Below are 11,732 nucleotides of genomic sequence, written 5' to 3' on the forward strand. Positions count from 1 at the left end.
GCTGTGCGGCCGTCTTGCCGGTCAGATGGGCTCCCGCTTCTCGGGAGGGCGCCCCGTCACCCGCTGCGTCGGGCCGCCCCCCGTTCGGGGAGGTGAGTGGGGAGCGGAGACGATGTTTCCACGCTGAGGTGTCTGTCCAGCGGTGCCGCGGGCAGATGATGATTGTCAAACGAAGTTACTGGGGAAAAAGCAAGCAAACTTTTTCTCTTTTCTTTTTGCGTTTGCAGTTACATGCTCTTGTGTTACAAATCAGTATGTCTTCCTAGCCCCGTTTGTATTTGTTCTGGTTGTTGCTGTCTTCTCAGAACAGACAGACAGTTATTTTGGGGGCAGAACCACAGTGGGACTAATGCTGTTGTGTCCCTGTCATGATGGAAGCATCTTTTGCGCTCTTTTGATGTTACCTGGAGCATCCCTTTTGAGAAGTCTCCTTTTATCCCTGTCATGTCTGTCTCCACCATCCAAGTATTTCTATCTCTAACTACCTAGTATTTTTTGTTACCACGTGATAGCTTTAGCTGAGGACCTGGTGTTCCTGCTTGTGTCTTAAAAAACTAGAAACGTTGCCGACCACAATTTTAACCCTTCAGAAGCAAGATTATAATCAGTCCTAAAGGACCCCCTACTTTCTTAGACTGGATAAGCTTGGCACTATGGGTTGGTGGCCAACTTTAAATGCTTAAAACTACCGCGAGGGATCGCTGGAATTGAACCAGATCATTGCGCACTGTTTAAAAAAGAGCATATTCTTGAATTGCCCTCTGTGATTAGTATGTTTTGGCCAAAATTATTGTACTTTAAATTATTCCTGCACGTTAAGCAATTCATATTTTAAGAGTAGGTCTTTTACGAGGCGTTGAGTATGTACAAATTGCTAGTCAAGAATACTCTAAATTTCCATTCATTTAAAAATGGATTAAAATATATTGTGTGTCAAACGAGGCTGCATAAAATTCGCACTCTTAAAACTAACAAAGGCAAAACCAAATTGTACAGCATATTTGAATTTGCAAACTGGTTTAACTCTGAAATTATTTGATATTTCATTTTTGCATTTTAATAGATGATCGGTAACTTTTTAGATACATTTATTATTACAGCTAAAAAAAGAAGTGGCTGTTCCCTTGCTGGTTTTGCCTTTTTGGGGCCAGGTGAACTTAGTATAAAACCAGATTAGAAAGTACACAAAGTTATCCAGCAGAGCAAATGATTAACTATTGTGCAGTCTTGCTATGGAGACCTTTCTTTATGGTGTATCAGATCATATTTTACCTTTAAAAGCAGATAAAGGAAAAGGCTGGTATTAAATTACAAACAATTAAAGATTTTTGAGGTAGGATTTTTTTTGTTTGTTTTGGGTTTTTTTGTAGGGAGTGGTGAGGAAATTTCAAAATTGCAACTCGGTTCAGTCAGTTCATTTACCAGCTCAGCTGGTGACTCACCTGACTGAAGCAAGTCACACCACTTCTCTCTTTCCCTGTCATATGAGGGTAATAATATAGTGTTATTTTACAAGGGATTTTAAAGACTAAGTCTTGTATCTGTAATTATGTGACAGAACACTAGTGTTGGTTCATGACCTACATATATGTGCACAGCTTTTTGGTTTTGAGATCAGTTAACTTGTGACTAAGTTTTACAGCGGTCTTCTGTAAGAAATGCTCTCTGTTTTATACTATAAGATGCATTTCCCTAGCAGAATTCAGGAAGGTAGTAACTTTAAACGGAATTGGTTTTAGTTAGCTTTGTATATTTACAGCTGTAAGTGGCAGAGGGAAAAAAAAAACATTTCTTGAGCTGCTATGAATACAGAACAGCTCTTTGAGAATTAAGTGTTTTGTAGAAGAAAAAAACAAAACACTAACAAACATCTTTTATATGTAGAAATGTGCTTTGGTATCTCAGCTGACATATAGCATAAAAATATGTCTTGTTTCTGTTGATCTTAGCGATTCAGTTTAATGATTCAGTTCGCTTTAGTAGCAAGAGGGGAGCCTTTCTAATAATTTTGTAGTATACCAGGGCTTCTTTGAATTAGTAGTCAGCTTTTTAAATAGATCCCTTATGTTGAAACATTCTGTAAGACGTTACTAGTCTTTTTGAGTACAAATGTACCTTTTGTGTACATTTTCACAAATGTTACAAGGCATCCAAAAGTTTTATTTGAGATACAAATTTGACAGCAACAGATGACACTTAATAGTAATGAATTGAAGAATCCCTCTGAACCCTCTAATAAGTGTGGGTTTAGTGTTAAAATTTTTTCAGCATTGTAGGCTTTTTGTCAGTTCGTGATTTATCTCTTCGTTTGTTTGGAGTTTTGGATTTGTGGGTTTGGTGGTTTGTTTTGTTTCTTCTTTCTGCAAAATACTTACTAAAAGGCTTTCAAAATGTGGGGAACTAGTACTTGGCACTATGTAAACAGGGGTAAGAGCAGCCAACAGGTCTTTAGAGGATTCCAGATGTGTCCCCTAATGGAGAGAACATTTTGCCGCTGCTGGAGGGTGAAAGTAGCTGTCTGGATAAGGTAGGCTTTATTTGCATGTTACGCACTGTTTAACACACTGTTTCTCAGATTCTTCCTAGTGCCACCCTTGGATTTACCTTGAATTTATCTGTGTTCACTTAATCTCCCTGGGTCAAAATAGCTTTTACTTCAGCCAAGAAATAGCTAACTACTTTTAGTCATGTTTTGTGAAAATTGGTGTTAACAGTTTTGAGGTATTCTTGCCTAAAAAAAACCTTTGGAGTTTGAAGTTGGCTTTGAATATAATCTTTGTTATTCATGTTCAAAACATATTTGAAAGGGAGCTACATGCAGCAGAATATCTGAGGTGCTGAAGTACTGACGCAGTTGGGTAAAGCAGCTTGTGGTAAAGGTGAGACGAAAGGCAATTTTTCTGAGTGTGATAAGTAATCAAGAAAGATTATATATACCATTTAGACCTTTTTAAAAAGCTGAAAGTATTGCAGAGGCTATTGTGAAAGGTGACCTGGCAGTGGAGTAGCAATGGGTGACAATGGCAAAAGGTAGCAGCAGTAAGCATTGGGGTTTCAGACCAAAGCCACCAAGAACTGTTGGTGTGATCGCTTCAGCTGGTATAAAGAGAGTCCTTAGAGGCTTCTCATCTCTAAAGAACAAGAGCTTCATCTACTAAACAGATGAACTCTGCTCTCCCTGGGCAAAAAACACTGGTGCAAAATCTGAAAGGGAGGTTAGTTTGCTGCCTCATCAAGTATGTGATGCTGTAAGAGCATTAGATTTGCATATCCAAGGAGCATTGATTTTTCCTACTATTGATTACTTAGGATTTTCAACTTAATGTTTGTTGTGTTGTTCTATTTGCCCCTACAACGGTATTTAGCTAAAACTCTATAGGTAATCTCATATGGGTTGCAAGGGAAGAATTGATCATTTCTAATGGGCCAAAATAATGAAATACAATTTTTGAGTGAAGGCTCAAGGTCTATTTACACCTTCAGTGGGAATTCCTAGAAATTTAATCTGGTTCTTTACTATCAGGTATTCTTGGATCTAAAACTGTTAAGTTTTCTACCCTGTGGAAAATATATTTTCATCCTCATTTCTTACGGAAAGGTTTGTTGGCTGTTTATCTTGATAACAAATAGCTTTCTTCTACAACTAAGCAAGCTTCTGTTCAAAGAAATCTAGCAACATTTGAATGCTAGACCTTCAGCCAGATTTTCCAGTGGATTTATCTTTCTATATGTGTTGTTCTAGAATCATGGAATCCTGGAATGGTTTGGGTTGGAAGGGACTTTAAAGAACATCTAGTTCCAACACCGCTTTGGGACATCTCTCACTGGATGAGGTTGCTCAAATCATGTCCAACCTGACCTCGAACACATCCAGGGATATAATGGAATTTTGGTATAATGCAGACTTCTTATCCTTAGAATAAATTCTCTTTTCTTGTGAAATTTTTATAAACAGTTATGTGGAGCTGCATTAACGTTATAAAGGTCTCTTTAGCATAATAAAGGTTTCTTAGATATATGGTGTTTCAATTTCACTGAATTACTCAGAAATTAGAGAGCATAGTGTGAGCATCTACCTTGTGAACTTCTGAATTGGTACTTCCTGGTCCTATAAGCAGTTGCAGGAATGAACTCTGTTTAAAAACAAGAGTGTTGATATGTTTCCGTGACCGCACTGCATTCTCCCAGTCTGATTCAATTCAACATCGAGCAAATGAATATAATACTATTATTTTAATAATAGTTTCTTACTCAGATAACCTTGCTGAACGAACTTAACAGCTGGGCAAGCCTCAACACCAGATGGCAGTATTTGATGAGCTTCTGACCTGTGCCTAGTGAATGAGTTAACTGGTTTTGGCCTATTTCATGAAAATTCTTTTTGAGACCTACCAAGATCTTTTCTCCCTGAAAAGTCATTAAAAAACCCTGAAAGAATGAGTGTTTCCAACTGGGAGTTAAAAGCAGACTACCCTGAAAAAGTTTTTTTCCATCTTCCACAATCTCAGAGAGACCAAATGTAAGTTATAATTACTTGGTTAACTTAATGGTTAGCTTTGGGAAGATACGTGCCTCTCATAAATGTCTCCGTTACCACCACATGTGCCTGTCTTTATTGGTAGTTCGTGATAGCTTCCTGAAGAGAACACCTATGAAGGTATTTACCACTACGGGACTTGAAGTATGTGGTAGTCTGAGTCTCAACTGTGTGGCTCAAGTTCATTTCATTCATATTCATCCAGGAGAAATAAGTATTTTTCTGGAATGTGTTTTGTATCGGTGCTTGTGTTGGTATTTTTAAGTTCTTTTAAAAAAAAAAAATAGCGGGCTGTATTTGGAAACTAGCTATTTTATATTATAATCATTAAGAGGTTTTTCATATTATTAAAGTCCACGTTAGTTTCTGGATTCAGGAGGCTGTCTTTCTATCAGTGATCATGCTTTTCACCTCTTTGGGATAGAGAAATCGGTAAGCAGCTCCAAGTTTAGTACAGTAGGAGATATATTGTTTTCTTTTTGACTTAATGTGTTTTGTGGGATTTTTTTTTTTTAAACTGGTGTTCTATGTAGAGACTGTAGAGGCAGAAAACTGATCTACCAATCACTGCTATGTAAGAGGCTTTGCATTATCTCTTTAGTAACCTGAATGCAGTCTGAATACTCAAAATAACTGCCTGCAGTCAAGAAAAGGAGTCCTGTTGCTTTGTTAAGGTCACAGGTTGCCTTGTTGGGAACAGCTGTACTGAAACATAAAGGGCTGTAAGGCCCTTGCTTAACGCTGCTTCCCGCTGACCTCTAGTTCACCAGATATTTCAGCAAGCAGTGGTTTCATACATAGGTCCTTACAGCTTTTTGTATGTCTAAATTTTGTGGTTGCTGAGGCTGTTAAATGATGGTTGGAGCTTAGCTTGCACGTGGTCATTGCAGTTACATTGACGCCACTTCAAGATCCATTGATACATGCTGATAAGATGTCCTTGGTAAGATCACTTCTTGAATTGTCACTCTTTTTGATAGTTTGGTTTGACAACAATCTAATTGCACAACACAAAGTCAGTCCAGTAAGTTAACATTCTTCAGCTGAATGTCTTTCTGATATAAAGCCACATATGGATTGCGTTTCTCTCTGTAGAATCTCCCTCAGCACAATATTGCCAATTCTAGATTGTGCCATTTCCTTAGCAGTTTTCCTGCTTCTGTCTATTTCTAAAGATTAGTCTTGGGTTGTTTACAAATGTACAGAAAATCAAAGTGGAGGTACTGTTTATTTACTTAACATTAGTTGTTAGCCATGTGAATGTGACTGATTACACAGAATAAACTACTCTGAGAAAACGGTAAAACAAGAAAAAATAGAGGGCCAGATTTTTCCTTTAGAAGAGCACAGTCCTATGTGCTCCAAATTAAAAGCTTTATTTAAGAGGGGTAACTTTTGCATCCTGAAATTAAAACACTGTTTTCATTTTTGCATGTTCTAAAATAAAGCTTTGTCCAAAATAAGAAAAGGAGGAATCTCTGTAGAGAGGTTATCCTGAACCAAAAGCTGGTTTTGAACATGTGACATGCAAACTGCTGTGTGGCTGACAGATGACCTTGAATATAAAAATGTTATAGTCGGTACTTCCTTTATAATGAATGAAATCAGAAATCTGTTTTCAAACTTTGAACTTCATTACAAAATCTTTACCTCCTTACTCCCCATTACTCATGGGTTTTGGTCATTTTAAGTGTTCGCCCTGTAGGATTTAAATAAATTTCTGTTGGTTATAAACCTACAAGAAGGGAGGAATGTGTAGCAATAAAAGGATGTTTTTAAACCAGTAAATTTGAGTGTACTGCTTCTATTACTTTAAGTTTTGATTTTTTTGTTGTAAAGAATGATCGGGAAATTTCACATATGGTATATTTCAAAAAAGCTGCAACAAAGTTATTTTAATAAGAAAAATGAATGCATGAATTATTTAAAATAGTTGGTGCAACTGTTCCTGTTAACTAATCCAGGCACTTGGAAGGCAATTACACTGAGCTTTGACAACATTGCCAACCCACTGCACAGTGCCTTATGCCAAAAGCTATTGTTGTTTTATTGACCACGTTCACCATTACATATGCATATGAAAAAACAGAGGCATTTTCATCGGGATTACCCTAATAGCATTAAGAGATTATTTTTTAAATTTCCTTGGAAGGAAATTCACTTAAATGAGATTACTTATTACTTGACTGGTTTCCTATCATGCTGCTATGTTTAGGCAAGTGGAGTCCATTAGAGTATAAAGTTTTTTAAAAAACTGATTTTATACATTAATGATTTCAAATAAAAGAGAAGTACTGTATTTGTGCACAGCTGCTTTTGAGAAAGTTAAGTCGATGTTCTGGTTAGGAGAGATAACACTTTTTGTCCCTCTTGGTGGCCCCCCTAGTGTCACCATTAGTTGCTAATTACTTGCAAACAAATAAACAATTAACTCCTCGTGCCTCTTGGTGGGAGAGTTTTCATTGACATGCTAAAACTTTCTAATAAAAGATTTTAATTAATGACGTTGCAAATCCAACCCCCTTGTCAACATAGCTATAAGGAGGACTTGTGGAGAAATGCAAGTACAGTATACATGCTATGCTGGCTGAAGGTGAAAGCATGGCAAATACATCGCTATGTGCTGCTAATACATCAGTGTCTCAGAATCTTCGGAAAGTGTCTGGTTTTGTAGAAAATAAAACCACACAGTGCTCGTTTTCCATTGAAAGTATTTTGGGACTGGAGCAGAAAAAAGATGGCATTCCAGCTGTGAAACCCCACAGACCATGGATGGATGCATGCACCAACTTGGGTAAGTCAGCAGTCTGTTTTGTAACCTCTCAAGCTCTTAGTCCTTTAAAAACGTATATATTTTCATGTTTCTACTGAAAACCAGTAAATTGAAGCTCTTGTTTGCTTACTTTTTCTAGTTTTAGGTGATGACAGTAATCCCCATCTGCAAATCCCTGTTGTTTGCTATGAAAATCCATTATTTCATGCTAACAGTAATCCAGTGCAAGAGGAGAAAGTTTTGAAATGTGAAAAATATTTTTCAGTCGCTGAAAGGCTATCTTTCAAACGAGAATTGAGCTGGTACAGGGGTAGAAGACCAAGAACTGCATTCACTAGAAACCAGGTAGGGATCTTCTCAGTCTTTAATAAATGAATAACAATGTAGTTTAGTTAAATGTTGATAGAAGCCTATAACAGCTGACTAATTCAGTATGATGTACCTCTGCAGATAGAAATGTAGTCAGGAACTAGTGTAAATTAACAGTAATGTTGCTAATTTCAGCAGACCTGTGTTTATGCATGGAATCGGAATTGTGCAAACACTGCTGGAAGGCTCCTGTTGAACTAACTAAACTGTTGTATTTATTTTCTTTATTACTCCTATAAAGCTGGTGATTCAACAAGTGTGTTTTAATCTCCTCAGATTGAAGTCTTGGAAAATGTTTTTAAAATGAACTCCTACCCTGGCATTGATGTTAGAGAAGAGCTAGCTCGCAAATTAGACTTGGATGAAGACAGGATCCAGGTAATTTAAAAATTTATCCGAACATTTCTGTAATTCCATCTATATGTACTCTCTGGTTATATAAATGAGTAGTTTGACAGCAGTAGCAATAATTTTAATAATCTCCATTTAAAACAGTGTACATTTATACATGTGGTATGCCTTCAATGATTTGTGAAATGGAAGCCATTGAATTCCTTCTGAAATCTTAAACCTTCTTCCATAGCGTTGATGAGGTATTCATTACTATAGTATTTCCATTATATCTGCTCTGTTAATCTCTAATTATCATGTGCAGAACTTGATTGTTTGCTTCCACATTTTAAAATCATGTTTATATTATGCTTGTCACTATATTTGAAAAACAAATTTGAAACAAATATTGAAATAATTTGTACGAATGTTAAGTAATTTGTGAGACTGTCAGTAGAGCATACATGTGTTAAACCAATGTTTGAGCCTATGTCTTCATCTGGCCAAAAGCAAAAGCTACTCAGGGATTTTAATTATTGATTTCCAGGTAGTCCAATGTGATAAGAAGCATACCATAAACATTAGAATTTGGGCCTCACCTTGACTTTTATTAAGCTTTTGATGCAAGTCTTTTATTGGGGTTGATGGGAAGCTTGATGCTGAGATTAATTAGGCAGCTGAAGAAATAACACCTTAAGACTTGTGTGTGAATTCCAGATGCTCAGGATTTTCCAGGGTCTGGTTCAGTGTCACTGAAGTTAATATTAGTTTTTATATTAATTATAGTGAAGCTGGTCCTCACTTTTCAGTTAAGCTGGGGGTATTATTTTCTTCGTCTGTGGTGTTAAAATTATTGCAGGTAGCTACCTGCCATCATCTGCATGTTTTAAATTTGTATTGAACTTCCAAACTACTGTCATTACACAAAATACTGTAAAGTTGTGTGAATATTTTTAAGTTTCAAAGCTTATTCTTCTTACAGTGCTGTATTTCTGAAAAGCGTGCCTTTTCTTTCAATTTTAGATCTGGTTCCAGAACCGTCGTGCAAAGCTGAAAAGATCACACCGAGAATCTCAGTTTCTAATGGTGAAAAATACTTTCACCTCCAGCCTGCTAGAGTAAAAAGAAGGATGGTTTGCTCTTACAGTACTACAATAGAACATGAAGAAATACTGGAATTTTCATAACTTGTATTGAGTAATGATGATGTATTAATTACGATTTTATCCCCAGATTTGAAAGACTATAATAATTTTCATTCAAATAAACTGTAAATACTTGAAGTATTATTATAATCTACTTTTTGTGGAAAAAGTGAACTTTTCATATATATTTTAATAAGTATTTTCAGAAAAGTTTAGATATTTTTGCAGTTAAAAAAAATCCAAACCCTAGGTTGCAGAAGATATTCAGCTAGTGTGTATTACTGCAGCTTAACTGAAGACGATTTAACAAAGCTTCATGGTTTTAAAAAAAAAAAATTGTTTAAAGTCTGAAATATGCAAAATGGATCTTGCTACCTGAAACAGATTGTGCATTACATTGGAGTTTAAATAGCTTCTTTAGAAAAAGTGTGTAGAAAGAGTGTGATACCTTTTTCTAAAAATTATCTCAAATGGAAGGGCTAGTGTTCAACTGACTGTTCAGTTTGAACAATTGTTGGGTTAAAAGAAGCTGAAAATTATAATCTTTTTTTATATCACATTTTAATTAATTTAGGATATTTGCCTATTTAATGCTTCACCTTGGATATCTCCTCTCTTGTCAGTGTAAGTGTTCCAGTTATGGAAGTTGCCCTCATTATCTTCTAATGATAGAATGCAGCATTTCACAGGATCAAATCACATGGGACCAGACCAGATATCCAGCTCATTGCCATTAATTTTAAGGTGTTGAATTCATTTTTATCTAACAGTACATGAAAGTTAATTATCCTCATATTTGATATTCAGCCTGAAGTCAATATGGATAAGGAGAGCCTTATACAAAGAAAACAACTCTTCATGACAATGATGTAGGAAAACATTGTAAGTATGGGTTTACACTGTTCCTTGTTCAGCAGAGCTTTAAGCACTTGCTTGAAGTTCTGGTGTCCCTCAATGAGACTTCAGCCTGTGTTATTTACTAGAGATGTGTTCTACACGGGCCCAGCTGTACATACAAAAAATCAATTTGTGTTAGGCTGATGGTTCAGCAGAAGCACTGACTTTAAATGGTATTTAATCTGTAAATCTGAAAGAACCAGTAAATCCCCAAAAAACAGTAAATCCCAAAAAATTTAGACATAAAGCTTTGTTAATTGCGTTTTCCCACTTGGCTGACTTGAAAAATAAGATTTACTTTGAACCACAACTATATTTACAGTAGTCAAAAAACTGAACCGAATCATTTTATCTGATTTAAAAAAAAAAAAGAACATAGGGAAAAACTCTGAAAACTAGGGAGAAGTGATGTGAGTGCTTATGACATTCAAATGTTTTTTTTATCTAATTCAGAGTATAGATCTCAGACTAACTATCCCACACTGAAGGAATGCCTAGCCACTAAGCTATTATGTGTTATGATGTTGGTTTCCAGATTTCTTGTGGAAACAGTTTTGCTTTATACAGAGTACTTTGATATTCACTGGAGGAAGAATTAGAGCCAAAGTCTTCAATATGCACACCTTAGCCACCAGGCTCATTCACAGTCTGACACTCAGCTTCTATGAAGTCAGTTAGGACACTGAGGACACAGAAGTCAGCGTATCATTGCTAATATAGGTTAAAAGTAAATAGCAAAAAAAGCAGGGGGGGGCAATCCATAGATTCTTGTAGTGTTTTAGTAGTGCAAATACAGTTAGATTGTTCTTCATTTGCACTTATTATCAATAATAATAAAATGACAACAGATTTTTTTTTTCTGGCACGTTACTTTCAATGTACTATAGTCTCTAGAAGAGGTAGGTGTTAAAATTTTGAAGACCTGTCTCTACTGCTCTCAGACAGTTTTTGATTCTTATTTCTCTTCTAACATGCTCTGCTTTTCCTTCAGTTTGTGTTCTTTCTCAGGACATTTCTATACATTTCAGTTGTTACAAGGATGATTTAATATAGCTTTGCTGAATGTTCACATGGTACTGTGAAATGCAGGCAGTTTAGGATTTTATGAGATAACATTGTACCTGTTATGTCATGAACAAACTAAGTATTGCTCTTCCTTTCTCAATGCTTCTATCCATGGTATCTGCTGTCCTATAGAATGAAAGGTAAGTTTGAGAAAAGGGGTGATAGAAAAAACTTAATTTTATGTAGTATCATATTATGAAAAGCTAAAGGGAAGGATGATCTGACTTCAGTCCTTAGTTAATATTTTGGATGATAGGTTGAAATATAAGAGTTTAAATAAAAAACATTTCTATATTTTCTGAAAAATATTACTGAAAAGCTGCATTACTTTGGAACCAGACTACAGGTATTTGCCATTTTGTGTCTCTAACTTCATGGGCTCGTTGCTTTCATTTTTATAGAATCTCTAAAATCTTGAATTGTTTGACTTTGCTCCTGGAAATCCTATTTTAGTGTGAAAATAACAAACTTTTATCCACTATTGAAATGTTAATTATTCATGCTTTGTTGGATTATTATGAAAATAAAGGGAAGGATGATCTGACTTCAGTCCTTAGTTAATATTTTGGATGATAGGTTGAAATATAAGAGTTTAAATAAAAAACATTTCTATATT

The 11,732-nt window shown here is 35.8% G+C and overlaps 1 protein-coding gene across 1 annotated transcript; it reads left to right on the top strand.

Annotated features, from left to right (window-relative positions):
* The first annotated feature begins 5,407 nt into the window (after positions 1 to 5,407).
* On the top strand, positions 5,408 to 9,388 carry HESX1 (HESX homeobox 1). The gene is made up of 5 exons (XM_009284478.1): positions 5,408 to 5,480; positions 7,073 to 7,331; positions 7,450 to 7,655; positions 7,956 to 8,057; positions 9,033 to 9,388. Exons 2-5 carry the CDS (start codon positions 7,118 to 7,120, stop codon positions 9,129 to 9,131), a joined length of 621 nt encoding a protein of 206 aa, XP_009282753.1. The 5' UTR covers positions 5,408 to 5,480; positions 7,073 to 7,117; the 3' UTR covers positions 9,132 to 9,388.
* Positions 9,389 to 11,732: the final 2,344 nt, after the last annotated feature.

The sequence above is a fragment of the Aptenodytes forsteri genome, unplaced genomic scaffold (genome assembly GCF_000699145.1).
Source record: "Aptenodytes forsteri isolate BGI_AS27 unplaced genomic scaffold, ASM69914v1 Scaffold53, whole genome shotgun sequence".
In the NCBI taxonomy this organism is placed as follows: Eukaryota; Metazoa; Chordata; class Aves; order Sphenisciformes; family Spheniscidae; genus Aptenodytes; species Aptenodytes forsteri.